The following is a 27,223-nucleotide window of genomic DNA, read 5'->3' as shown; positions in this document are numbered from 1 at the left end:
GAAGACGACTAGATTCATTGAAGGAATGTAGGCCATCTCAGTTGCGACTAGTGAATGTTTTTGGTAAATTGGTTCACATTCCTGCAGTAAATACAGGTTTAATTTAAAAGTTGCTCCATTTGCTGTGACCAGTCACCACTCTATGTTATCTTCACTCCATAACCTCTCTATCTAATCTGTGCATCCTTCCTCTATCTAATCTCTAATCTCTGCAAAAATGGGGCATCTAAATTTGAATTTGGTTTTTTGCAGCTTATTACTATCTACTATGGCCGTTGGTCAATATGTGGTGACTGTGTCTATTGGTACTTGTCTTCCCAGCCTGGGGCCCATGTCTTTCATCAACCCTGGTGGCCCTGAACCCTCGGGCCTACTAGCAGGCTCTGGTGTTATGCCCAACAAACCGTGCGTTATTTCACCTCTCTGTTCGCAATGGGTTCATCTAATCTGGAGCAGAGAACCGGATGCCTCCGCAGCAGCGCCTAGTACTCCCTCGTCAACATCGGTAGGCTTTCTGATCAGCTATCAAGCCCCAGGTAACAGCCCACTGCTTCGTCGTGACGTTGAAAGTTTCCCTACCCTCGACGGTCACTCAACCAGCGCTTGCATTCATTCACCACTATTCAACCTGGACTCGGCTGGGCAATTGTCGGTAGCAAATGCTGGGACTGCCATGACTTACTCCAGCTCTCCGGGTGTAATATCAGCACTTTTTGCTCCCTCTGGCAACGTTGGCAATATCTCCACAACCTGGCAATTGACCGCAGGCACACTCTCATGGGAGAACAGTCTTTTCGTCAACGGCACTGCTTCTTTGTGCAGTGACCCTACGGGCGCCATCCAGGCATATTTTCTGGCGCCGATTCCAGGCAATTGTACGGCTATATCCTTGACGCAAGCATCAGGTCAGTACATTTCCCACTCAGATAACGAGCAGCACAGTTGACAGTATCTAGTGGACACGTGCCCAGGGTATTTCCAGGCCAACCCGAACGATCGACTCGCCTCGTTTGCCCCTTCTTCGTCCATTCTCCCTAGCAGTGGCCTGTCTTCCTCAACGAGTGTGGTGACTGGCCAGAACACCAGCCCCTCGGGCTCCGAGTCTTCCTCAACAAGCTTGGTAACCAGCCAGAGTACTGGCCCCACAGGCTCCAGTTCTTTCTCAACAAGCGTGGTAACTAGCCAGAGTACTGGCCCCACAGGCTCCAGTTCTTTCTCAACAAGCGTGGTAACTAGCCAGAGTACTGGCCCCACAGGCTCCAGTTCTTCCTCAACAAGCGTGGTAACTAGCCAGAGTACTGGCCCCACAGGCTCCAGTTCTTCCTCAACAAGCGCGGTTCCCACCCAGAGTACTGGCCCCACAGGCTCCAATACTTCCTCAACAAGCGTGATAACCACCCAGAGTACTGGCCCCACAGGCTCCAACTCTTCCTCAACCAGCGTGGTAACTACCCAGAGTACTGGTTTCTCAGGCTCCAATTCTTCGTCCCAGTCGATTGGTTCGTCTGCCAACGCTCCTTCCCTTGTCGGTAATGGAAGCTCGATCCCAACGTTGCCCGCCAGTTCCGCAAACTCCTCGACGAGTGCCTTGATTTCGAACTCTTCCAATTCTTTTACATCGATAAGCCCGCCGTCTGGTGTCAGTGCGCCCTCGATGATCAGCTCTTTGTCTAGCAATGTCACATCCTCGGTAGCAGCATTGTCCCTGGGTAAAAGCTCGTCCTCGTCGTCGGGATCGGGGTCCGGATCTGCATCTTCATCTTCAGCTTCTAAAAGCTCGGCAACGGTGCCGTCTTCCAGCCCTGGGATATCCTCATCCAGTTCATCATTCACTCAGGTCACTATCACGACTGTGATTAGCTCCGGGTCATCGCTGTATACAACATTGTTGGATTCCGCAAGCCAGACAGAGATTGAGGAAATCGTGCAGCCAACCCCTTTTACAACTACCATATTTTCGGGATCAAGTTCCTATACCAGTAGTACAATACTCCCTGACGGGCAAGAAGAGGTCGAAATTATTGAACCAGCGACCACAACTACGACCTCGTACACAGCTACGACTACGGTATATACAGCCACAAACACAGGATTCAACGGCCAGGTCACAGTCCTAGTGGTTCAGCCGACCTCCGGTATGCAATACTTTGGGTTTGAAGACCCGGCAGACGCTTATAGGGGCACTCAGCCGGATGCGTCGAGATTTAACAACAACGCCTCCGACATCAATATCCAGGGGGCTTTTCCAGACGAAATCAACTTCAACACCAATTCGACTGGTTACTACCAATTTCCAGGCCAAATCAACCAAACGGATGTGGCGACCTACGCTGTAGTGTTGGAAGGATACTTCTATGGACCACAAGGAGAATACAGCGTTAGTTTGAGTGATTCGGGGACTGATGACTACAGCTTTCTCTGGACGGGTTCAAACGCCTATTCCGCTTGGACGAACGCGAACGCCGCTATCACGGAAAGTATCGCAGGGCAGTACACCCAAAACCACACGTTCAATCTCACAGCGGAAAGCGAGTTCCTGCCCATGACCATATTGTGGATAAATGTGTTCAGCTCTGGTGCACTAGAATTCGTCATTTACCCACCTGCAGGCGAGGGAATCTTCGTTTACCCACCCACAGGAGGGGAAATCACGAACACTTCTGGATACTTCTTTCAAGCGTACACCGGCGACAGTTTCGTATACCATGTGTAGAGAAAAGTGCTGGGGGCCCAGCGAGCCCTGCGCAGTACGTCACCGAAGCACCAGTTACGTGTGAGTTTTGCTAATCGTTCGAGCAACAGGGACCGGCAGCCTTGGAACACAACCTTTGGCCTATCTGGTCTCTCTGTTTCGGCATTAAGTGATAGGATTTTCTACCATCACAATCATGTAGCTAGAGGTTGTGTCCACAGGACGTTTAGTATTAACGATGTCAATTGATTTCCACTGACTTCCAATTTTCGTGAGGTAACAAGGGCTTTGCGCTCAGAACTTCGAAACAGATTGCTGCGATAGTTATCTCGCCATACCCGACAATGCTATTGGGCTGGTCTGTGAGCATCGTATTTATTCTGAGGGGATTTAAAACATTACATTGTGATGCCAAGATGATTTGATAGCAGAACTCTTTTGGGTCGAATTGCAAAGATTTCAGACCTTTTACATAGTCCTAATCCTCGGTCTGAGGTCAGCTCGTGCCTGGACTCTTTCTTGTGCTCGTTCGATCCCCGTCTTTGATCAATTCAATTATTTCTCACTAAGAAAACCACCTGCATCGATTTGCCTTTGGGGCTGATGTGACAAGAACAAGACCTGTCGTGGATGATTGGCAGGCCTGATGATTGCGACTTCGGCACTCACTTGTCTAAGTCTTCGAGACCGAATAATCACCCGCGTGTCTCACTATGCGATATACCCTAGCGCATCACCACCCACTTTCTAAATCTTCTATGTCATTCCAAACTAATACAACCGCACTCTCCGCTTCTCAAACTCACACCAATGCAACGTGCGGACTCATAGGCTCAGAGCACCACTTCGCGGTCCTGTATGCATCTATCGTCCCCATGGAGTGTCAAATCTGTTGCGTTGGTGTGGAAAAGGCTCGCGAATCGGTATCCGTGATTGGACTCCAATCGTGGACTTGCAAAGTCTACGCGGGATCAAACACCGTGGGCCATGAGCAGTTACGATTCGGTACATCTAATGGCCCGTAGTCGAGCGCGACCAGTCCATTCTTGGACCATATCAAAGTAACGTTCTTTGAGACAAGAGTGTCCACATGATCCCAGATAACTCAACTGGTTCTTTATTTTTTTGTGCTCAAGTCTTCCCTGGATTATCTGTCAACAAGACTTTTCGATGAAGTGGAAATATGTAGCAATCTTGATTAAGAAGCCGTTCGCAGGTCTTTTCTCTTTCCATTACTCCAGCAAATTGGTTCAATGTATAGAGCACGAGCTGTCCAACCGCTCCCATCACAATTACGCATTGCCTCACCGCCCACTCAAGGCGTCCTCACAAATCCCATATAGATATCCCCTTCGTCCCCACCTTTCCTCAGCACACAATCCTGCACCGCCTCCGCCGCCTTCCACGCTTATCTCATAAACCTGAAAAGTATCACCTGACTGCTCAACATAAGCCTCCAGTGTAGTGTCACACCTGCCGTGAGTCCACTTCTGAGGGGTGTAGGAAGCGACCCATATTAGGCTGTGCAAGAGGTTGGCACACAATGTCCTGAACGCCAAGACTTTTGCGAATGGTACTTGGTAAAATTGAGCGTCACAACATTCAATTGATTTCTCCGGATGAAGCCCAATCAGCCATTCGATTGAACAGAAACATTGTCATTGAGGTTCGAGCTCAGCAACAGCGTCGGTCACCCAGGGCAGATCCTTCTTCAACCCTTCGACAACCTCGGACCAGGCCTTCGGCCTCAACTCCGCTCCTTGCATACCAGACAGGAGGGGCGATGGCCTAAGTAACAAATGAGCAGTTCTAATACTAGAGCCCAATACACAGCTCACGGCTTAAGTTGATGGTGTTGCCAAAAAATTCGATGCGCTTCTTCCCCCAATGGAAATCCTCTGACCAGAAATCTCGATCCTTCTTTTGTAGTCCTCAAAAAGAGCCTGAAGGCTATGGTTTTGACAACATTCATCAAGAAGCTATTATACCCTCTACTAAGGTCGGACTTACATGTGCCGGGGCAAATTGAGGTGACGACGACGTCAGGCTTTCCGGAAGCGGCGTCCGCGGACTTGGCAAAAGATGCCAGCGTCTGCATGACGTACATGACGAAGAGTTTGGAGATTCCGTACTACTGACTGGGACTGTAGTCGTGGGCAGTGTTGTAGGACTGCTGCAGATTATCTGCACGACGATGCTCAGCAGAGAGGTTGACCCTCTCGTGATTTCCGGAGAATACAAATTCCAGGACTGGCAGGACGGTTCCTGTCCTGGAAGCCTCCAATTTTGGTAAGTGAAGCAGGCCAAGGAGAGCATTGTTCAAGACGTTGACCTGAAGCGTCTTTCCCCAGCCGTGCTTGGACTCTTCGAACGCGACCATGTAGACACCAGCATTCAGTACAACAACATTAAGAGGTGAACTAGGCACGCTTGGCAAAGCCTGAATCTATCACGAGTTTAGTCGAGCTGCCATACTGCGACTCGATCCTTCTTATCTGTACGTTCCTCGATCACGGACTTGGCCTGGTCACCTTTTCTGAGGTCGCGAACGCCAAGAATAACCAGAGACGCGTCAAGAGCAATGAACTTGGCGGTAGCTTCAAAGCCTAGACAGGTGTTCGCACCTGTGACAATGATATTCTTGCCTTCGAATGACACTTTGGATCGGTGGCGGGGGGCACCAATAATTTTTGCCCAAGGAAATGGGATAGGGACGCCATAAGTGTGTTTATTCGAGAGCTTCTGCCTGAAGAAGCGTGCATTTGCTGGAAACCCACCCGTTAGTTGTAGGAACTAGGAAGAGGGTTTTTCCGCAGCTCCGAGGCTCTCGGCTTGGCGCGGCAGACCTGTACTCGTTCTGCCGACTGCCAAGCCTCAGGAGTGAGGCCGGGGCAACAGTTTCATAATGTATCCCTGTGTGCTTGACCAAATGATGTGACCAATTTAGACTCTCCAACCTCCGCAAGCAGACTCAATGCTCCCCACACCTCTCCTAGAACTCCTCGCCCGGACACTGGAAACCCTCTACCAGCCTTGCCCCAATGACTCCATCCTCGACTGCCCACCCTCAACGCGCTCAATACTACCTTCTCGTCCCGCGGCGCTGATACAGCTAGCTCACGCAAAGATACACAGCTACCCTTTCAGCAAAGTCCCCGTCTGCTGGCGGAGGCTGTTTACGGATGCTAGCATTGGACAGGCGATACGGGTCGTGAAGCATGGGGTCGAAGCGATTGAGAGAGTGGGAAGTATTGAAGATGCGGATCGGAATAAGATTGTGAATGGGCGAGGAGAAAGGGAAGATTGGGTACAGGAAGCTGTCAGGTTGCTTGATATGGCTGTCATAATGGCTGGGGCGCCAGAGAGGGAAGAGATGATCGAGGAGCTGCTGTCTGCTTTACAAGTCTATGTTGAAGAGAAAGACCGTGGGCCACCAAGGAAGAAGCGGAGAATGGAGGGGGATAGATTTTCTACGGAGGGGAACAATGTACCCGAGATCCGGAAGCAGATACCCATCCGAGCTGTTCTATCCATGGAAGCTTTCGAGAAGCATTTGAACACCGGTCTCCCTCTGGTCATCCAAGGCGCCATAAACCATTGGCCCGCACTGCACGAACGGCCTTGGAGCAGCCCGGCATACCTCATGAAGAAGACCTTTGGAGGCAGGAGACTGATACCGGTGGAGATCGGCCGAAGCTACACGGATGCAGAATGGGGCCAGTCGATCATCACATTTAAAGACTTCATGTCTGAATATCTTCTTCAAGACTCTTCTAATGCCGGAGACAATGGCATAGGCTATCTAGCTCAACACGACCTCTTCACTCAGGTACCCTCCCTGCGAAACGACATCTCTATCCCGGACTACTGCTACACTAACCCTCCACCACCAGCGCCAGATACACCGCTGGGTGTCAAAGAGCTACAGCCGAAGTTGGACGAGCCATTGCTGAATGCGTGGTTTGGGCCAGCTGGAACAGTCTCGCCATTGCATACGGACCCTTATCACAACATCTTGTCTCAGGTTGTGGGCAAGAAGTATGTAAGACTCTATAGCCCGAGCGAGAGTGAAAAGCTTTATCCGAAGGGTATGGAGGGAGGTGGGGTCGACATGAGCAATACGAGTGAAGTCGATGTTGAGGCAGAAGAAGGAGTGCTTGATGAGGGATTTCCGCTCTTTCGAGGGGCGGTGTATGTCGAGACGATTCTGAACGAGGGCGAATGCCTGTATATCCCTGTGGGATGGTGGCACTATGTGCGGAGCCTGACCGTCAGCTTCAGTGTAAGCTTTTGGTGGAATTGAGACTGGACTACCTTCCGGTACCCCTCCCAGGAAACAATCGCCCTCGGCCCTGAGTTAGTCCGTTTGTGACGATTGGTTATGCACCCAACCACGGCGACAGCGGACCGAACAGTGCAACGATAGGATCGCTAGGTTTGAATCCCAGATCCACGTTAAATCTTCGCCCAGGGGGGCTCTCCGTCGTCGTCGAACTCAGCCCACTGGAAAAAGGTGCAACTGATCGACTCGGTCAGGATGATTTATGCCATTGGGATTAAAGGGAGCCCTTACCCGTCTTTGCCTGGTGTAAGGCCCGCATGGCACATCCACATGTACCTCCCCTTATTTTCCTTCTTTCTTTGAACACAACGTAACACTGTCGCTACTTCGCATTTACATCTTGGTGTATACATCGGGTGGAAGCTTTCGCGGTAATATCTGTAAGTGACATTGATTCGTTTGTTGCCCGCTATGGGATGAGGATCGATCACAGAAGAAGGATGAATGCTATGCTTCCATTCCTCTTGCATCTCCGCATGCATCACCAGAAGCGAGTTGTGCGGCAAGTGTATCGAGATCTGGCCTTCAGCGTCTGCCCTCTGGTCTTTGGAGGCTGCTGGCTCTTCGTCATCCCGGGCTACGATTTTCCGTACTCGAAATTCTCGAGCAACCCCAAGACTCAGGCTGCCAATGATGGCTCGCGGTCCAAGGTAGGTCAGCTGATCGCAGTGATAGCCCACGCTTTCGCTTCCGCCTTGGTAGCAGTTGACGAACGCCGCGTTCGGGACCCACTCGTAGGGTGATTGATACTTGAGCTTCTTACCGTCTGGGTAATTAGTTCGGATGCGTTTGGTGATCTCTTCGTTGACAGCTGGCTGAACTTTGTTGGAAACTGTTCGCATTTGGGGTGTGATCTGGCGAATGTCCTATGATAGGCATTATTAGCAGCAGCCAGGGCCCAAACCATATTCTGGAGATAACTGGACCGTAGACTTACTTCTAGATAGCTGCCATTATATAGATACTCGGTCTTTTGCCTCTCGCGCTCTTCCAAGCTATCAACGTAGAAGCACGCAGAATGGGGAGACTGCACCACATTATCAAACAGTTTGAAGGTCTGCCTCTCGAAAGTAGGCGCTTCTTCAAGCAGTTCTCTGAGCAGATTATCCGCTTCTTGAGCAGGCAAGAAGTTGTGGATGATAGAGCAAGGTGTATGGGCAGCGATATCCTCTGGCGTATACAGATGTAGCGTCTGCCCCTTCTTGGTCAGTACCCTCCGCTTCGCAGCCGGTGACCCCGGCTCCGCATTCCCAACTCTCCGGAACGCGGACAGAGAAGTCTGGTACCCTACGCTTGCCGCAGGTCTCTTGCGAGGGGATCCAACCTCGGGTTTTCCGGAAAGAGAGTCGAAGACCGCCTCGACGGAGCCGTCTGCGGATACGAGCAGGTCGAGCAGGGTTGCTTGGTCTACGGTTGGGAACAGAGAAGATAGAGTGGCGAGTTTGAGATCTGTGGATCCTTCGTCTTCGTTTGGTAGGGGTTTACTTTGAGGAGATGGATTTTCTTGAATTCCTGATGTATTCGGGGAAGTCTTTGGTCTTTTGCGGGAAATGAAGGCTTCCATTGTGTAGAGGGTTTTGGATTCATGGGGCTTGGGCAGATGTCCAAATAAAGAAACAACGGGTGGTGTGCTAGAGTACTGTTGTCGACTGACGGGTAATGTTTTTCTTGCTTGAGCCAGGATCAGCCTTGCCGCCGAATCATAGGTAGTGGCCAAAAAGGGTTTTATTATTTGCCCTACCAAAATCAAATGCGAACACCGCCTTACTACCTATCAAATCTAGTTATTTTCATCGTAACAAAAAACCTCTTGTTTAATCAGACTCATATGAGTATTAAATACATTTGTCGTCTGATCCCACTAACTCCGTGATATTACCTAATCGAGTTAGCGGCAGACGGGTAGGGCCTGATGTTGAGTACAATTTTTGTGTTGCCCGGATATCTAAAGCTTTGTTTACCGACACCACCCGATTAAAGGCCAGATGATGCGACCACTCCAATTCGCACATCACCTCTGATGTGCGGTGACTATGCATGACAAAAAAATCCGGGACCAAACCCATCGGCGAACTATCATACATCGTGACCTGCACTGTGGATTGAGACCAAGATGAACGGGGAAGGGAAGAGCTGCCCGGCAGCCAACTCAGCGGGTTTCTGCACCTCGGGCGTCAGTTGCAACGTTTGTGCATGAAAGGAATCCGCAGTCGGAGCTAAAGCTCATCTCCGGAGCCTCAGCCTCGTCGGGTTTGTTCTGCTTGCTTGCTCTCTTGCATGATGGCCTTGAATATCGATGTGAGTGGTCAACTTCCTCTCTTCTCATCTTCCGGTTCCCGTCTACAGGCCCGCTATATGCGGGAATACCTGTCTCGTGTCCTTACTTTTTCAATTGATATGCACTTCCCAGACTATCTACGGAGAACAGACCGGGCTTACGCAGTCACTTTTCAGTGCAAGAATATTTAGGATTGCTATATGTTAGCTCGCCCATCCTTTCTACTGCATACATAGCATCGAATAATTGTAAAGGCATGTCTTCGGGTGTCCCCTTCTTTGTTTCCGAGAGCTACCGTTTTGCGGTTCCAATGGCACGCGCGCTAGCGGGAGAAACCTCCTCGAGCACGCTTGACTCATGGAGTAGTCGGATCCGTTCTTTGTGGAATTGCCTTAAGCCACGGCAAGAAACTCCCTTCAAGAATTTCATATGCTGATTAACAAGAAGCTTATCTAAGAGTCTGCAGCAGCCGCCGCCTGCGCGTTCTGTACAACAACAAACAAAAACTTCTTCGCAGCCTTCATCTCCTTCTCTCCCCCCTCTCCAGCCTTTTCATCATACTTCTCCCTCACCTCCATCATTTTTCCCTCCATCTTCGCCTCGTTTCCGCTCCCTTTAAACCTCGCCTTCTCCATCTTTTGCCTAATCTTCGCCTCCTCCTTCATCAGCTTTTCCTTCTTTTTAGACTCCTCTTCTTGACTCTTCATGCTATCTTTCACTATCTTTTCTTCTTGCTTCTTCGTCTTACGCGCCGTCATTTTGGCGGACAGCTTGTCTAACATGTTGTGTTCCTCTTGCGGAGTGGGCAGGTCGCAGAATTCGATCCGTGCTATGTGCGAACCCAAAGCTTGCAATCTCCTGTCACGGAGAGAAGGCGGGGTGATTGAGCCATTGCTTTTACTCGCATGTCTAGGTAGTGGCGCTAGCAATGGTGCGTTTTCAGGCTGTCCGACGATCTGCGGGAGCACATTCTGCTTGGCGATCCGCGCGAGCAGTCCTCTTGGGGCAAAATACTCCTGGTTCGCCTGCTCGAGATAACGAGTGATTCGGATTCGGGCGGTGGCGTAGGTGCCTGCGCCGGCGGCGACTGATGTGCCTAGGCCGACCAGGCCGGCAAAGGGAATTGGGCTGTAACGAACGACATTAGGATCAGTGACGTCTGTTCGCAAGGATTGATTCGCGATTAAACACGAACATGGACGGGGTAAGACGAACGTGCAGCCCAAGACAGTCCCGGCGAGATTGAGGACTTGAAAAGGCGGCGATGCGGCCTTGCATACATTCAAATGATCCATGAATTGCAGAAAGTCTTCGGGTCGAACGTCATGTTCTGCTAATATCGGAGCCCAGGCGCGACTAAATGAAGATTGCATTCCCGGTGCTGTTTGCGGTATGACGACTGGCAGCTGCTCTGGATGTGAGGTCTTGCAGTTGTGAACGGGGTTTTCTTGCTTACTGCCAGCGGCGCGTGGACGCCCGCATGCTTTTGTCGATTAGCATTGGCGATCCATGAGAGCGATTCGTCGAGCGCTGCCTGCTCGTGGTGATCAGATTCTTCGTTTGGTGGATTGTGCTGCGCGTGCTGTGGTGCCTCGGCAAGCATTTCCGTATCCGTGGGGTCGGTCTGGGGGCCATTACAATCAGGACCATTGTGTCTGTCTGGGCTGAAGGTTTCCTCGTAACAACAGGGGTTGTTGGGATGTTTGAGAGGAGAACCGTTATAGGGAGGAGCTACATCGGATGACATGGCCTCAAATGCTGAGACTGATGATCGAAGTTGATGACTTCGTGGCCAATGTATAAGCAGAGAGAAAGATGAGATGTCCTCGGCGGAAGGAAGAAGATGATTGATTCCTCACGGGGGTACAGCTCAAGGAAAGGCATATATATATTTTTCGTGTATGCTAACGTGCTCCAAACAGAGCTCGGATGGCTAGCTCGATCCAGCTACCGTGAAATGCCTTTCGACCACAATGCGACACTACCAATTAGGATCTTCATCGGCGTCTCGAGGCCGTAAAAAATACGATCAAGAAGTCTCATCATTTTTTTGGTGTTAGAGCTACTTCGAGGTACGGTTACTACGTGCCCTGACTTTATCAAATTCGTATAGGTAGTGATACATTTTGTTTCTCATGCTGGTTTAACGAGTTACTGAAAATGTTCCACGGTACGTAAATAAGTAGCCTTTCCTATGAGACCAGTATTTTGGACGGTGGTGGCAAGGATATGGCTGTTGCTCAAGTGACAGATGAGTACAGTATGTAGGAAGAAATCGTGTTGCTTTTGTGAAGACTCTAATGTCACATGTCTGCGCGCGCGTGGTTCTACGTCGCATAGCACCATTTAAAAAATATGTTACTAATTATGAATTATAGAAAATAGTTCCTGAACATTTCAAAAACCCCATCCCGTCACGCAAAGACTAAACCAGAACGCCCTTGAGCCCAGGAGGACGGCTGCGGGTGGGTATGGGTGACGCACAACAAAAAAGACCACCCTCGTACAGGCAGTCACCTCCCCCACACCCCCCAATCCCACCCGCGCCTCCCCAATGTCCTGGATCAGCAAACAGCTAATAACCCCCACCCACTTTGTCTACCTTATCCGAAACCAGAGCCTGGGACAGCTCGGTCGCATGGCCTACTACGGAGCCGCGCTCTGCTCTACATCGGTAGATGCCAATGTGCAGCCCATCACCAATCTTGGACCAATCTTTGTCAGATCCAATGAGAGCACTTCCACGGGAGGCTTGCCCCGAAGCTTCTGTGGCACACGATTCGCCTATCCTATCCTGATTGCGCTTAGCTTACGAGCCTTTTCAACCGTTTCCATGCGCCACGATTGCCCATTCTGGCTTTAGAATTATTATTCGATAAAATGGCGATTGCCAGAGAGAGTACATGAATAGCTGGATGCTCCAGCTTAATTCGGATTCCTTATTCTATTTTATTCTTTTACCCAACTTGCAAGGACGATACTTCCCCAGAGGTCCACCAACGAAACTATCAAACCGACACTCGTCAGGATGCGATTCAGCTTCTTTCAATCTTCTGTTGCTATCTCTCTCATTCCTCTTGCCGCAGCTCTTCAAACCATCTACTTCGGAACAGTCGGCTCTTCTGCTGGGTACGTATCTTCTAGGTCAATAATCTTATTCCAATTACCAGTCGCAGAACACTCTTAGATCTTCAGAGAGAAGCATCTTTTCATAGTGTTCTTAGAGACGTTGTTCCCCAACTCAATGACACTCTGACAGCCCATACCAATGCATCGCCTTCTTCTCGCACAGCAACCCCTGCACGGACGGCAACGCAACTTTCGGTGATGTCTTCTGCTCGGGCAACTACTGCAAGGAAGGCCCCATCACCATTCTAGGTCACCAAGGCATCCAGTTCACCGGCTGCAAACCCAATCCTAACCAAGGTGGTCCCGAATATGTGCCCACAGGGGTCTCGGATGGCGGTGCGCCGGCGCTGAAGTGCAAGCCGGCGTCGAATCCACCAGGGACGCTGTATGGAGACTATGCCACGTGTGATCCTGATGAAGGCAACACAAACGTGGGATTCGTAAACGTGGATGCGTATTGCTCGTAGATCGGGGGGCCTGGAAAGAAGTGGAAGATGGATTGGTCGATGTGTTCAGCTGGCTGGAGGGGCAGGAATGCGGATGACGGCAACGGATGTAGGGAATCGAACACAGGCCGAGTGGGAGACATTGGATCCGGGCTTGGACACATCGAAGGATTAGGGGCACAACTTGAGAAACAAAAGCTTCTCTCCAACTTTGTGCTTTATGCTACAGTACAATGCTTTTGTCGAGGTTTTCCGGAAATACTCTCGTAAAGTTTCACTACCGGGCTTGGTATCGACTTGAGTCTACCTTTTGCACCAGTCACCACCCTTCCACAAAAGGGTCACACAGTATCAAGCTCTGGGACTGGTCGATTAAAATGCCAATGATCGGTGAGATTTCTGACTGTGGTACTTAACGCGGATTCCCTTTTGGATATTTCTTTTGAATATTGTTGCTAAACCTGTCTAGTAGAATTCTTCGGATCTGACACTCATCATACCCGGAAGCTGTACCTTGACCGTACCCGGATATGTGAGGGAGTACACATGTATAGAAAAATGGGGTGCACTAGTATATGTATCGGGTCCCTTCTCTTTTTACTGATTATGAAGAGTGAAAACCTCCGCTACCTTAGAGAGTGTCTGTCCTTGTATCACTTGTAAAAAAGACCCCCACCCAAACCACCCCACCCCCCCCCCTCAAACCCCCACCCCCCAACCAAAACTTTCATACTTCCAACAACCCCCAACCCCGAACCCTTGTCACCCCAACCCCTCATTTCTAACAAACCGCTGCACCCGTCCTTCGCACCTTAACAAACACACATCCACGCGCCATCGTAACAAGGCAACCCTTGCGGTCCCCCTAGGATCAACCTACAGTACTAGGGGATCCGGCACAACCAACCGCCGATCCCACAAAGCACGCCCCAGTCCCCTCCTCAGATTTCCCCCGCTAGGAACCAGGAACAGACGGCGCTACACGCGGCGATAGTAAACACGATACTCATGCACTGGTACAAAGTGCCAGGACACTTCGGTCAGACATCCGGGTTACGGGTAAAGAATCGTCGAGAGGTTGCCAGGATCGATGCGAGGGATCTGATCAATAAGTACCAGGCCTATGAGTGGAGAACTGATATTCCGCTTGAGAAAATGTGCCTCCAAGAGTTAGGCTCTAAGGCGAAGCATAAGGATGGCACTGCCGTTGAAAATGGAAGTACTGTGGTTGACACTTTTTGGCTTCCTTGAATGTTTGCTCTTCTAGGAGTGTTTGCGGTTGGACCAGAGAAAACGGACCCTGTGCTACAATAGAATCTATCCCATATCCTAGTAACCTCCATGTAAAATCCATGGGCGCCTTGGCGATTACCCCTGAGTCTGACTTCCTCCCAGGATATAGGATCGCAACCTGCTTTCCAAGTATGACGTTTACTTGCAGAAATGATGAACATCCTAGACCGAGAAGGCTACGAAACAAGGTATCATGTTCAAACGTGCAGCGGGCCGCTGGTCGGGCTTGAGAGGTAACCGATCCTACGAGCACGACAGACGATCGATCGTACAGCTCAAGCCTCTGTCCTAAGCGAACGACCCACCAAGCACTGCGGTGCAGTTAAGCAGGCAGTAGATGTTGTACAATTCGTCTGTTGGAGTGAGAAAACTGGGCAATATTGCTTCATCAATTCTTGGAAACAGGGAGTCAAGATTGGCGAACTTAACTTTATCGTCTTAACTGCTCTGATATATTCTAGATTTCGAGGGCCAATATAGACCCCTGCGGTCTCTCGTGAGATCAAAGTAATTTGGATTACATCGCACTCCTCGAATAGCGCATGTTTCTAAGAGGAAAGAGGACAATCAAAAAGCTATAAAGACAGTACCTGTGAACTTTTGTCTGGGGGAAAATTTCAGTCACAAAGGCCAGGCCTAATACACGCTGGGTAAAACAAGGGAAGCCTCTGTGTTTATCTCGACTTGCATCTTAGGAGACAGCTCAAGCCTTGGGTGGCAAATAGAGTTGACACCAACGCGGCAAAAGCGTCCCGCGGCTATTAGGATACTTTCATTAAATTCATCGATGTCTTGTAAAATTCTAGTAAAGTAATACCCCTCATATATATGCCACTATGAGTTGCCAGAAAGTCCATGGGCGCTGCTGGCGTGCTACAGAGCATGAGTTCTCCCTTGTTTTGCCTGTTCTTCTTTCAGTGTTGTTCAAAACTTTCACTTGCGTTTGGGAGAACCCTATAGCAGAAAGGAAAGAAGCTCAAAGTTCTGGAAAGATGGAGTGTTGTCTTCTTGGATCCTTGGCTCTCCCTTCGGCCGCAAGTTCTCCGCCTAGGAGAGTCTTCACTCACAATCCTGTGAAAGGTCTTATACTTTGACCGTCGACACTGGAAAAAGTCCCTGGAATGGCAATCTGTTCATGGTTCTCTGCCCAAGAATCGGGAGATGGGAGTCGAAGAAGTAGGGATGGCAATGGTCGTAGCGTCACTTCCGATCAGCCCTACCGTTGGTCCATTTTCGGACTCGTCCATCCAAAAACAATGGCTGTGTTGATCATCTTCCGCACCACCAGCGCTTCAACATACATCTCGTCAACTCAACATTGCACTTCTGGGGTGTTCTACCTACTTGGGGTATCGTTTCTCGGGCTCTTCTTCCATCTGGCAGTGCCCTCCTTCCCATCGTCCCACTTCAGCCTGCTTTCCGGACGCCTCCTTTCCCCCAGCCACCTCTACGTGAGCCTCCACCAAATGGCCGACATGGATGACGCGATGATGATCTTAATTCCCGCGACGCCTGTGTTCGGTGAAGCCAGTGCTCAAGGGATTCGCGAGACTGTCCGGCGGGAAGTGGAATTCCTTCGAACGATGGAGTGCGTGGTGTGTAGAAACCAGGAGGTAGACTCCAACGTCATGACAGCATCATGTGGTGAACTCTACTGCGGCGGATGCGTCAATGAGCTCTTCGATCGTGCCGCAAAGCATGAGTTCAATTTCCCGCCAAAATGCTGCGGCCAAATCATCACACTTGCAAACGCTGAATCATTCCTATCTTCGGATATCTACGACAAGTTCCAGAAGAAATCCGAGGAATATTCAACGACAAATCGAACCTACTGCTCCGATCCTGAGTGTGTAACCTTCATTTCACCAAAAGCAGTTGATGACGGCCAAGCGAAATGCCCTGCTTGTCAAAGGTTGACGTGCATCGTGTGCAAAGAAGAAGTTCATGAGGGTGGCTGCCTCGAGGACCCGGCCGCTCAGTCTCTTATGACAGCCGCGGCTGAGGCGGGCTTTCAACAATGCCAAGAGTGCAAGAGGATGATTGAGCGGATTAATGGCTGCGACCACATCACGTAAGTTGACTCTTTCACGGAGAAATGGTAAGGCTACGACTTCTGACCGGATCTTCCAGATGCACTTGCGGCGCCGAATTCTGCTACGTGTGTGGTGCCAAGTGGAGGACTTGCAACTGTAGGGACGAGGGAGATCCGTTGGATGAAGCCGAGGGTTTTTTACAATATGCCGTTGACCACGTTTTGCACATTCATGAAGATAATCGCATCGACTGGAGAATCCCCGCCGCCGCCGGCGCATAGGCATTCGGAATGGCCGCTGACCGTGAAGTCGTGCCGGAAGCCCCACAACCTGTCTATGATTGGCGACGCGCCGGATATCCTTTCGAGCATGGGGAGGAAGTTGTCCGCTTTCTACGAGAGCATCTGGATGGCGAGCATCAAGAGTGGCATGCTATTGGAGAAACGAAGATGGTCAACAGGAACTTGGTAGCCAGTGTGATCTCTATACTCAACATCAACGTCGGTACCTATGGCCTAGTTTCTCCAACACACTCTGACGGAGGGTCATATTCCCGAACTTGCTTGTAACCACGCCACGGAAAACCCGATCAAACGCTCTCCTTTCACGAGAAGCTCATGATATTCTGCTGTCTTGACACGAAAGCTGCCCTGGTATGTAGAAGTTCGATCCTGTCCAAATTCTGTTGCCTAGGCCTTTTCTCCGTACCCTCTACAAACCGGTAAATCTTTCGATCATCGACAGGCTTCAGCACAGGGAATCGAACTCTCATTGTACGTCTATCTTTCACGCTTCTTCCTGGTACGTTTCAAGAAGCCTAGGCTGTTAGACTGTTTCAACGTCAAGCTGGCCCCACGAGTACCTTTTCTGGACCTTGTAGACCTTGACCGCCTGGCCTTGTTCCACGTACAACTCCCAATTCAGGCCCAACACCCTGGACCTCGCCAACCGGAGAGCGGGCTCCACAATCTTTTCCTTCGTCGTACTAAGGTAGTATTTGACCCCAAAAGCAGGCAGTGACGGACACGAGAGATCGACGATCAAGGAGAAAACAGCGTAGTGAATCTTGTAGGATCTCCGGCAACCCGGCATGATACCGGCCTTAAGCGAGGTAGATCCACAAACGAAGCTCGCCTCACCTCAGCTCCAAATTCTGCACATTTTGCTTCGACAACATCAAGATCAGCATTCGAAAACTACACAGCGAGCTCTTCATCAGACATGGAAGGACACAGGAGAGGTATAGAGATGCACCTCCGCAGCTTCGTAGGCTGTTGTTGACACATTCTGGTTAGATCAATATCCGCACGGAGGTCGCGCTCCACAGGCTGGAGGACTTGGAACCAGGCGTCCTCTAGGTACCGTACCTCCGAGTCACCAACAGTGGTATAGTGGCACCGTTGCGCAGGTTGCAGATGAAAGCAACATGCGGCCTTCCAATACATTAGCCCCATTTCATCTCAATCCGCAGAGAGGCGCCGGTCGACAGGGTGGAGACCAAGGGAACAGGCCTCCTTCGGATACGATAACTCCGAGTCACCAACAGTGGTATAGTGGCACCAGTACGCATCCTGCAGATGAAAGCAACATGCGGCCTTCCAATACATTAGCCCCATTTCATCTCAATCCGCAGAGAGGCGCCGGTCGACAGGGTGGAGACCAAGGAAGCAGGCCTCCTTCGAATGTCACACCTTCGACTCACCAACACTGGAACAGAGGTGGCGTTTCACAGGTCGGAGAGCAAGTCAATGTGCGATCGTCTGGTACACTACCCTCGATCCGTGAATATCTACATGGAGATATCGCCCCACGGCGGGGAGATCAAGGACAAAGGCAATCTTCTGGTACACTACCCTCATTTCACGCTCATCCTATTATATTCTGACGTTGTACAGGGCCTTCAGGCGGGAATGTTCCCGCACGAAACCGCAACAACAGTAGCTCACTGGGTCGAAAGCCGACCGCAGAGCTTTTAGCCCTCAACGACCGCTGGAAAGCGTTGCTTGAGGACCAGAGAAACGCTCGGCGGTCGATCCTGACAGGAGTCAGGGAAGTCGCTGACGAGCTTAGCCTCAGGGGAGAGGCTTGGGATAGGATGTCGACATCGATCGACGATATCGGACGAGGTTATGAGAACATGGATCGAGACGTCCTCGATCTCATGACGAGAGGGGTCAGGCCCACATTTGTCCATTCAAGGAGTAGCGCTGGGAATCTCCCAAGCGCTGTTCATCCCACAAGCATCGGGCGAGGCCACGGTGCTCCAAATCCAGGGAACAGCAACGGGTCTCCTCCGTTGGCGGATGACGGTACAGTTATGCCTGTACTTACACGCTGCTGCGGCAAAGTTGTCGCAGCACCTGACATATGGCTAATTCGGGTCCCTCGTACGAGCAATCGGGACAAGAGCGGTTACCACCTTCGTTGCATCAATTGCAATGAAGCTTTCCGCGACCATCGTGCCATCTACACACACTTTCCTGGCTGTGTGGACGAGAACGGGAACTTGACTGGTGCTTACTGGTTTGATCACGAGAGCATCGACGTCGATAAGATTCCGGAAAGCCTTATGCAAAAGGTAAGGACGTAAGGAAGATTGCAACTCACCTGGATGCTAACTTATAGTAGAGACCATGAGCCTAACCATGCGGCCAGGAAGACAAGAGACAGGGGCCTTGAGGTCTGGTGATTGATACAGTGAGTGGATAGTAGGAGGATCATGGTGTTGCAAATGAAGGATGCGAGTGATATGGCGGATGGAAAGGACATGAGAAAGGCTGTGTGGCATTGCTACCTACCTAAGCGAGGACGGAGTGTCGGCATTTGTGCTTCTTCGCCGAACTTTTACCGCTAGTGGATGATTGCAATGCTTTGGTGCTTGCTATTCATGCCCACAATGTCTCCACAATCTCTATACAGATCCAAATGAGACACCATCCTTTTTCATTATGTACATATGCAAGCATCCCCTCATAATCAGCCATGCTCGAATACCGTACTCAAGGCTTCAATGGCTACGCTGTAAAATACTCTCCATTCTTTGACTCTCGAATCGCAGTAGCATCCTCCCAGCACTTTGGTCTGGTAGGAAATGGACGCCTCTATGTCCTGGGATTGACGCCTAAAGGCATTATTGCTGAGAAATGGTAGCTATCCATCTCCCACCAATCCTTCGTATAGGTAGCCTCTCTGCATCCACCTCAAAGCTCACAAAGTGCTAAGGTTCGACACGCAAGACTCCCTCTTCGACCTCGCCTGGTCCGAAACGCACGAGAACCAAGTCCTAGTCGCTGCAGGCGATGGTTCCGTCAAGCTCTTCGACATCGGTATCGATGAATTCCCCGTTCAGTCCTGGAAAGAGCACCTGAGAGAGGTCTTTGCTGTGCATTGGAACCTAGTGTCCAAGAATACATTTTGCTCGAGCTCCTGGGATGGTACTATTAGAGTGGTACGCTATCCCTTGCTACCAACGTCGCCGGTCCCTACGATTCTAATAGTTTCACAGTGGAACCCAACCCGCCCAACCTCCCTCATCACCCTCCCCATCCACTCCTGCACCTACTCCGCCTCCTTCTCCCCGCACTCACCCTCCCTCCTCTCCTCCGTCTCCAGCGACTCGCACTTCCGCCTCTTCGACCTCCGCACCCCCGCCTCCGCCTCCAACCACCTCGCCCTCACAATCCCCATCCATTCAGCCCAAGCGCCTACCCAGATATCCTCAACCCAGCCATCCGGCCCAGCGGGGCAATTCCCTCCAAATGAAGCGCTCACGCATGACTGGAACAAATACCGCTCCTCAATCGTGGCGACGGCAGGGGTTGACAGGTTAATACGGACGTTCGATATCAGGGCGCCGGGGCAGGGACCGCTGGTGATACTTCCTGGGCACGATTATGCGGTCAGGAGGGTGTCGTGGAGTCCGCATCTCTCGGACACATTGCTCAGCGCGAGCTACGATATGACATGTCGGATATGGACAGATGGGAGTGCCAAAGCAGAGCCACCTCATGCCGGCTCAAAGGGTTTTGGTGGTGAGCAAGGCAGGGAGTTGGGAAGGATGGGCCGGCATACGGAGTTCGTGTGTGGGGTAGATTGGTGCTTGTTTGGGAGTGAAGGGTGGGTGGCTAGCACGGGTTGGGATGAGAGGCTTTGTGTTTGGGATGTCAGGGAGTTCATGGGGCCATGACGAATGTTTGGTTTTGGTTGGGGAGCTGGAGGCGTACCTGAATCCCCGGGGACTTTTTCACGGCTTTACGAAGCGCGAATTGGGAATGGCTTTCGAGTACGGGATCTAGATAAATACTTAATGCAACTAGGCAAGTGCCTGGCTGAAAACATACTACCCGAAGAATAGCGACCGAAGCAAGCAAAAGCAAAGGCACGAATTGTCAGAAGCCAGCAAAGCTCACTGAAGCAACGCCACCCATGGTGCCAGCCCCCCGCAAGCCTCACCACCACTCACGAATCCTGATCCCCGGCAGACCTCACATCCAAGGTGAACCAAGCCCCTTTCCCATGCTCTCCCCAGCCGAGAAGATACTCCTGAGAGTATCGGATCCCAGACTCCTCTTGTTCTTGACAGCGAGTTCCTTGATACCCTTTTTCCTGGCCTCATCTAACTGTGAGCTTACCGATCGACCCCTCACAGTCTGGTCAGGCGGTCTCTTCATCTTCCTCAGGTCGCCCCATATTCTCCTCGCCTCGTCTGTGCGCAGATGCTCTCTTGACTCCTTGAGGGACAGGACGGCTAGAGCTGGCTCCACTTTGAAAAGCTCCTCGGTTGGAATGTCACTGGTGGCACAATGCTGGGGCTTGTGTAGTTCAGCACCAAAGGAGCTTTGGCCGCGGTTTTCAGAAGGGCTGCTGGCAGCGTAGACGGCGGAAGACTTCTTAGGCGACGCCCCGATCTCCAGGCGCTCCACGATCCTGGCCTGGTATTTGAGCTCTTTGGCGAGAAGATTGATGTAGTCTGGGCAGAGCGAGAGCTGAAATCTATCACCGAACTCGCTGTGTAGAGTTTTGAAAGCGTTTCTGGGTGATCCATGAGTGGCCAGGTGGTATGCGAGGCGCTTATGCACCAAGACGGTACAATCTCTGGCCTGAAGCAACCTGAATTTCGAAGGGCTTGGCTTCTGATCAAGGTCTGGAAGGCCCTTCTTCGTGTGGCACTTGGTCGTGACGGAGCACGTAGTACCTGCTGGAAGCAACGAGTTTTTGTACGTGAGTGTCGCACAGAGTATCTTTGCGTCTGTAGTCCCCAGCATCCTGTCCAGCTGACTCAGGATATCTTGAGTATTCGGTAACGCCTCTGATGACCGTGTTGGAGTGCGAGGTACAGCGTACTCCTGTACCCTTGCAGCAGGAACTCTGAGCTTGAACAGTACCGTAAAGACTTCACCAGGGTGTAGCTTGGTGAACTTGACTTTGCCTATGACGCCCTCAATGACACAATCTGGGCCCGCGGAAACCTCCAGGACAAGCTCGGTCAGATTTCCCAAGAACTTTCCACTGCGAGCTTGAGGGATTAGAACTCGAAGTCGGTTCGACACACTGGTTGGGTCGAGATCCTTCTTTGCGCTCACGACTTGTGTGTCGTTCCCAGATAACGAGCGCAATTTCCATCCATTGCAGTGAATGGAAGACTGATCATTCTTCGGGGCGCCTGCAGGACTGATGATGTGGAACGTCAGCTTCTCGTGCGCCAGTGACTGGGAAGGAAGCCTATCAGTATCTGGGGTGAGAAGGAAGATATGTCCGAAGGTGTCCTGAAGTAGCTCTTCATCTGGGTCTGGCTCTGCGGATTTCAGTAGGAGTTCTTTTGCGCAGTCAATAGTATCGGTCCAGGCTTCTGTATTTGGCTTCTCAATTGAGCTCGTGATGGCATCCAGAGCATCTTTTATCATGGGCATCTCTACTTTATCCAAATCCCTGACAACCCTGGAGTTGGCGCCACCCGTGTCAATGGTTGATGTACAAATGATCGCCAATCTATCGGTTATCCCATTCAAGATTGACGCCAAGAATCTTGCAGTCTCACAACTTGCCATTAGTACGGCCGGGGAGGTATAGAGCCTGGGGCCCTGATAAGCGACTGGGCTTTGGGATAATATAGCGAGACTCACGAGTTATCAATGACCACAACTACATCGAGGCCCGTATGCTGTGACCAGACATCTTGTACGCTGGATGTTGAGTTCGTGGTGCCCTTGATGTCGAGTGACACAAACATGCTCCGGCCCTTCTCGGTGCTCAACTGGTCGTATTCTGGGGTCAACGTGAGCTCGGCACCCATCAGGACAGCATTGGCGGGCGTGCAGAGCTCTCTGAATCTTCTCGACCTGGATGAGTTACAGGAGCTGAGTGACCCAGCGGTCGTGGGAGACGTAGCTTTAGACATTGGTGGGACCGGGAAATCCGCCAGGGTATCGTCGTGGTCGCTTCCGCAGTACGCGCAGTACGTATCTGTCCCCGTACTTGAACTGCTTTGCCGTGAAGCGTACGTATCTTCGCGAGCTCGAGATTCGGTAGCCGGGGAAGATTGCTGGGGGATCTGCGTAGCATCTTTTCCACCTCGCGACACTGCATGGCCGGCATGAGTTCTGTTCGCCAAACCGCTCATCATTCGAGACATTAGACTATTCTTGATAGAACTTTGCTTCCTTAAGCCGTGATGTGGGCGGGATTTAGAGGCGTCCAGATCTTTGTGGAACGCCTCCACGTTAGTCACGGCTCTTCGTTGACCCCCTCGCGGTGCTGATGGTATTGAAGATGACGATGAAACCTCATGGACCGGACTCAATGGATTTGGCCTTCTGTAAGTCCCGGTAGTGAACGCTCGTGCAGAGGCTGGTCTGACTGCACCAATGGCTTTGCTTGCATCGGAGCTGCTTCCCAATGGGCCCATTGTAGGGCATGAGTCGCGGGATCTTGCAGGAGGATTGAAAGGCGAGAAGCCAATCGGCTCCCTGGATATCGCGGTGAGAGCGGCCGTATTCGTGTTGATCGGCTCAGAATGACGCTGCTTATGCACGTGAAGGAAGGTGTTTCGGCGGGCCCATTGTGAGGTTGGCGCAGCGGGATTCTGTAGGGACAGGTCGAGCTGCGTGCTATTGACACGGATTGAGGATCTCTTGCTTGGCGCAAGCGCCTGCAAGTTGCGATGTGTTTGCGATTTACGTATGGAGAGCGAGGTATTAACGGTGCCGGCAGTCGATGTTTCAGTATGGTCTCGCTTAGAAATTCGTAATGGTTTGGGTGTGAGATCCGGATCCCCAAAGCCGCCATTGGCTAGGGAACTTTTCAACAGCTCAGTGGCAATAGACATGGTGACTTGTGGCAAACAAAGAGATGGTCAACACCCCACTTGGCTTGTCAAATTCGTGATCAACGAACTCTCGGAGGTCAACTCCCAGTACCTTCTCCGGTAGAATCGGATGTGCTCCTCTTGTGCCCTAAGATGAAGCTGGGCTTTGCCCAAGGAAATGGCCAGGTCCGAAATCTCAACCGCAGTGCTGGGGCCCAGGTGTTACACTTAATTGCGGTGTATGTCACCAAGGCGAGTATCAAGATTGGGACAATAGTCAGCGCAACAATAGGAGCCGGAGCCCAAGAGCTTTTGTTGACACCCTTCATAGAATTCGTAGACAATAGCTTTACACTTAACTGCACGTAGAGCTGCTATCTGAATGCTATAATGTTGAAAGGGTATTGATGTCGTTGGTTCAGAAGAGTCCATTCTCACTGAGAAGAGGTCGTCCGAGTTCGAGGAAGGAGCAACGATTTCACGATATGGTTTGCGGTAAGTGCACCGCACCTAGAGAGTTTGCAAGATGGCCCTCCTCTAACAAAGAAGGCATTCAGAATACATGGATTCCAGGGCGAATCCCACAGGCCACTACGAGCCGCCCACATGACTAACCACTCCTGCTCTGACTGCTTCAGTCAAATCATTGCCTACATCGACGAATCGGATCTGAAACACGAAATCAGATAGTGTGAGAAATCGGTAGCGAACGCAGGAAGCTTACCAGATCATCTCCTCCGCTAGTACCCCCGTAGAGTGTAGACTCTGCAATGCTTGCGTCTACGCCCTTTCGAACTCTTTCTTCCCAGACCCCATCCCAGCTCCATTCATCTTGCTCGTGCAAGCTCGGCGCCGAGTCGACAAGTTTGCTGTCTGCCTCATTGCTCCTACGGTACGCCCGCCATGCTTTCCAAGCACCCGAGTTTCCGGCAGCCTCCAATGGCAGTGTGTCCAACGCGATCTCATCGTCAAAAGCGCTTTTCATGTACTCCAAAACCTCGGTGATCTTTGTCTGCTGGCTAGGCTGGATTGAACGTCTTGGTCGTGTTCGAACATGGCTCATGCGAAATGTTGCAGATCTTGGAGAGGACTCTCTAGAACTCAAGTCTTCCGGCGGAGGTGGCTTATACACGTCTTCACGCTGGTTTGCAGCGCCTGGGTGCGCATCGCTCACGTTTTTCGAACTCGTTGCTGAAAACTTAGCGCTCTTCTGCGACCTCCCAAACCAATGTGGAAATCCATGCCGCAGGCTAAAGCCGCCCGGGGGAAGTCGCTCTTCGTCAGTGGCGCTGACAGTCTCTGAGCTCGAAGATCCAGTCGTGTATGTGTGGGTAGTCAATGGCGCGACCAGAGGATGGAAGATGTCGCTAATGAAGGTGATCACGGGGGGTAGGGTAGGATAGTCGGGGGGGAAGGAGACCAGGAAGCGTAGGATTGCTGGCGCATAAGGGCCTGAAATGGGTCAGCCGGTTTTCCAATGGGAAGGCTATTAACACTGGATCTGATATGCCTTGTACCTTTGCGAACGAAGAGTACGCCAGACCACTGCGTTGAAGCTCCGGGCTTCAGACTCAAATAGATCCCTTCTGGACATGCTTGCTTAAGACTCGCGCTGTAGACATTCAGATCTGACTAAAGGCTTCTAATATCGATTATGTGCACTTACTACTCGAGCAGCGCATGTTGCTGGATGTTGTGGTGCCATGGAAGCTGATGCAGGGAGGTCATATCATCATCGAGAGACTTGAAAAAGCTTCGCTCCTCTGCCGCAGGATTTCTTGTAGATCTCTCGGAGACTTCGAGATAGTGTCTACTTTATGAGTTGACTTCCAAATCTTGCGGTAAATATGACTGACAATTATTAAAACATTCTAGAGGCACACATGTGCAATGCATGCTATGCTGAGGTGACACCCAAAGAGGAGTCATCACTCAAAACACTTCACAAATGGCTCGCCTCCAAGGCCCCCTTCTTCCATTCCTCTATCCTTGTTTGGAATCTACACTTCTCCGGCTTCACAGACCTCCAAACTTGCTTTTTCTAAGCCAGTATCCCAGACGGCTTCAGTCTACAGAATCAGCATCCCTAGAGCAGCCGCAAACAGACACTCTCTCTCAATTATCACACCTCAACCCCTCACCCACAGACTACGGCCGCACAATATTCGCTGATAAGGCTACCGTGACGTTATCGGCCGGCTCTGGTGGCCACGGCTGTATATCATTCCTCCGGGAAAAGTTCATTGATGCTGGGCCTGCCAATGGCGGCGATGGTGGTAGTGGAGGCAGCATTTATATCCAAGCGGTACGGGGAGAAACAAGTCTACACAAGCTTGCTCGACGCAGCATAATACGAGCAGGACGAGGGAAGAATGGCCAAGGGAAAAGCAAAGGGGGCACAAGAGGAGAAGATGTGCTAGTGCAGGTACCTGTGGGGACCTTCGTGAGGGAGGTGAGCAGGCATGATCCTATTGCCGAGGAGGAGGAGAATAGGAGGCTGGAAGAAGGGAGCGAACTTGTCGAGGAAGAGACAAGGGGAACCTGGAGGAGGGATAAATGGGTCCTCTATCCAGCGTCCACGCCATCTGAGTACGCGACTGCGGAGTTCCCTCCCCTTCCAAGGCCAAGGAGGTCAAGTTTGATGATGGCTCAACCTGAACCGCCTATAGAGCTGGATCTATCTGAGCCAATGGAGAAACCGATGCTGCTTGCTGCAGGGGCTATGGGAGGTCTGGGGAACCCGCACTTTGTTTCGAGTTCAGATCGACGCCCTAAATTTGCAACGAGAGGTGAGGAGGGCATGTCAGTGACGTTAGAGCTGGAGCTCAAGCTCCTCGCTGACGTGGGCTTCGTGGGAATGCCAAACGCCGGGAAAAGTACTCTGCTTCGAGCTCTCAGCCGAAGCAGGGCGAGGGTTGGAGATTGGGCTTTCACGACCCTGCAGCCTAACATTGGAACCATGGTCCTGGACAATAGTCGTGGGAGGCCTCAAGTACAAGTCAACAGAGCTAGTGGAGAACCAAGGACTCAGATATCTGTCGCCGATATCCCGGGACTGATACCGAATGCTCACTTGGACAAGGGGCTCGGCCTTGGCTTCCTTCGTCATATCGAAAGAGCTCAAGTGCTCGCATTTGTGGTTGACCTCAGCGCTGGTGATGTTGTCGAGGCGTTGAATGATCTCTGGAAGGAGCTTGGCGAATTTGAGACACTGAGAGGTATGGAGACCAACATGCAAACGGAATCGCGGGTTGTCGAGTGGAAAGCTTTCAGCAGATCCACCTCTTCTGCATCTGCTCATGATGGTACAGTAGCAAGGAATGATGAAAACATAATCATCGAACCCTCTGGGTCGAAATCGCTAACAGCTCTGCCAATGGCACCAATATCATCGAAGCCTTGGTTTGTCGTGGCAACCAAGGCAGATGTTGAAGGCACTCAAGCAAACTTTGCGAAACTGCAAGCTTACCTCACGGCTCTGGCGAGTGGTACAGTGGACCACCCAAGCAAAAGGAAAAATGTATGGAAGGGCAGATTGGCTGCGATACCTGTTAGTGCTATCCGGGGTGAAGGTGTCGACCAAATACCAGAATGGACTGTGGGACTTTTGGATGATTGATCGTACTGCCTAGAGAACGCCAATCTATGGCCTATTTAGACGGTGTGATCAACGACATGCACAGAAAATCAATACATGATATTTGCCG

At 51.2% G+C, this 27,223-nt stretch overlaps 13 protein-coding genes across 13 annotated transcripts; 9 read left to right on the top strand and 4 right to left on the bottom strand.

Moving 5' to 3' along the window:
- Positions 1-268: 268 nt before the first annotated feature.
- Positions 269-2,713, top strand: HO173_012042 (uncharacterized protein; the record flags this gene model as incomplete). The annotated part of the gene is made up of 3 exons (XM_037313915.1): positions 269-405; positions 457-905; positions 957-2,713. 3 exons carry the CDS (start codon positions 269-271, stop codon positions 2,711-2,713), a joined length of 2,343 nt encoding a protein of 780 aa, XP_037159203.1.
- Positions 2,714-5,666: 2,953 nt separating this feature from the next.
- Positions 5,667-6,995, top strand: HO173_012041 (uncharacterized protein; the record flags this gene model as incomplete). The annotated part of the gene is made up of 1 exon (XM_037313914.1): positions 5,667-6,995. One exon carries the CDS (start codon positions 5,667-5,669, stop codon positions 6,993-6,995), a length of 1,329 nt encoding a protein of 442 aa, XP_037159202.1.
- A 152-nt stretch (positions 6,996-7,147) lies between these two features.
- Positions 7,148-8,598, bottom strand: HO173_012040 (uncharacterized protein; the record flags this gene model as incomplete). The annotated part of the gene is made up of 3 exons (XM_037313913.1): positions 7,148-7,211; positions 7,266-7,900; positions 7,972-8,598. 3 exons carry the CDS (start codon positions 8,596-8,598, stop codon positions 7,148-7,150), a joined length of 1,326 nt encoding a protein of 441 aa, XP_037159201.1.
- Positions 8,599-9,764: 1,166 nt separating this feature from the next.
- Positions 9,765-11,059, bottom strand: HO173_012039 (uncharacterized protein; the record flags this gene model as incomplete). The annotated part of the gene is made up of 3 exons (XM_037313912.1): positions 9,765-10,440; positions 10,528-10,718; positions 10,769-11,059. 3 exons carry the CDS (start codon positions 11,057-11,059, stop codon positions 9,765-9,767), a joined length of 1,158 nt encoding a protein of 385 aa, XP_037159200.1.
- An 807-nt stretch (positions 11,060-11,866) lies between these two features.
- On the top strand, positions 11,867-12,175 carry HO173_012038 (uncharacterized protein; the record flags this gene model as incomplete). The annotated part of the gene is made up of 1 exon (XM_037313911.1): positions 11,867-12,175. The coding sequence occupies one exon, from the start codon at positions 11,867-11,869 to the stop codon at positions 12,173-12,175; it is 309 nt and encodes a 102-aa protein (XP_037159199.1).
- Positions 12,176-12,340: 165 nt separating this feature from the next.
- On the top strand, positions 12,341-12,908 carry HO173_012037 (uncharacterized protein; the record flags this gene model as incomplete). The annotated part of the gene is made up of 2 exons (XM_037313910.1): positions 12,341-12,441; positions 12,572-12,908. The coding sequence occupies 2 exons, from the start codon at positions 12,341-12,343 to the stop codon at positions 12,906-12,908; spliced, it is 438 nt and encodes a 145-aa protein (XP_037159198.1).
- A 2,528-nt stretch (positions 12,909-15,436) lies between these two features.
- HO173_012036 (uncharacterized protein) lies at positions 15,437-16,494 on the top strand (the record flags this gene model as incomplete). Its single annotated transcript, XM_037313909.1, has 2 exons — positions 15,437-16,251; positions 16,311-16,494. 2 exons carry the CDS (start codon positions 15,437-15,439, stop codon positions 16,492-16,494), a joined length of 999 nt encoding a protein of 332 aa, XP_037159197.1.
- A 9-nt stretch (positions 16,495-16,503) lies between these two features.
- On the top strand, positions 16,504-16,782 carry HO173_012035 (uncharacterized protein; the record flags this gene model as incomplete). Its single annotated transcript, XM_037313908.1, has 1 exon — positions 16,504-16,782. One exon carries the CDS (start codon positions 16,504-16,506, stop codon positions 16,780-16,782), a length of 279 nt encoding a protein of 92 aa, XP_037159196.1.
- Positions 16,783-17,434: 652 nt separating this feature from the next.
- HO173_012034 (uncharacterized protein) lies at positions 17,435-18,850 on the top strand (the record flags this gene model as incomplete). Its single annotated transcript, XM_037313907.1, has 4 exons — positions 17,435-17,453; positions 17,509-18,057; positions 18,109-18,791; positions 18,842-18,850. 4 exons carry the CDS (start codon positions 17,435-17,437, stop codon positions 18,848-18,850), a joined length of 1,260 nt encoding a protein of 419 aa, XP_037159195.1.
- A 345-nt stretch (positions 18,851-19,195) lies between these two features.
- On the top strand, positions 19,196-20,399 carry HO173_012033 (uncharacterized protein; the record flags this gene model as incomplete). The annotated part of the gene is made up of 3 exons (XM_037313906.1): positions 19,196-19,359; positions 19,436-19,661; positions 19,719-20,399. The coding sequence occupies 3 exons, from the start codon at positions 19,196-19,198 to the stop codon at positions 20,397-20,399; spliced, it is 1,071 nt and encodes a 356-aa protein (XP_037159194.1).
- A 298-nt stretch (positions 20,400-20,697) lies between these two features.
- HO173_012032 (uncharacterized protein) lies at positions 20,698-23,537 on the bottom strand (the record flags this gene model as incomplete). The annotated part of the gene is made up of 2 exons (XM_037313905.1): positions 20,698-22,285; positions 22,336-23,537. 2 exons carry the CDS (start codon positions 23,535-23,537, stop codon positions 20,698-20,700), a joined length of 2,790 nt encoding a protein of 929 aa, XP_037159193.1.
- A 77-nt stretch (positions 23,538-23,614) lies between these two features.
- HO173_012031 (uncharacterized protein) lies at positions 23,615-25,110 on the bottom strand (the record flags this gene model as incomplete). Its single annotated transcript, XM_037313904.1, has 4 exons — positions 23,615-23,863; positions 24,132-24,185; positions 24,241-24,968; positions 25,011-25,110. 4 exons carry the CDS (start codon positions 25,108-25,110, stop codon positions 23,615-23,617), a joined length of 1,131 nt encoding a protein of 376 aa, XP_037159192.1.
- A 354-nt stretch (positions 25,111-25,464) lies between these two features.
- Positions 25,465-27,135, top strand: HO173_012030 (uncharacterized protein; the record flags this gene model as incomplete). The annotated part of the gene is made up of 1 exon (XM_037313903.1): positions 25,465-27,135. One exon carries the CDS (start codon positions 25,465-25,467, stop codon positions 27,133-27,135), a length of 1,671 nt encoding a protein of 556 aa, XP_037159191.1.
- Between the last annotated feature and the right edge of the window lie 88 nt (positions 27,136-27,223).

This window comes from Letharia columbiana, assembly GCF_014066305.1.
Source record: "Letharia columbiana isolate WasteWater2 chromosome Unknown Sc0000072_s0, whole genome shotgun sequence".
In the NCBI taxonomy this organism is placed as follows: domain Eukaryota; kingdom Fungi; phylum Ascomycota; class Lecanoromycetes; order Lecanorales; family Parmeliaceae; genus Letharia; species Letharia columbiana.
This window is presented reverse-complemented; position numbering and strand designations above follow the sequence as displayed.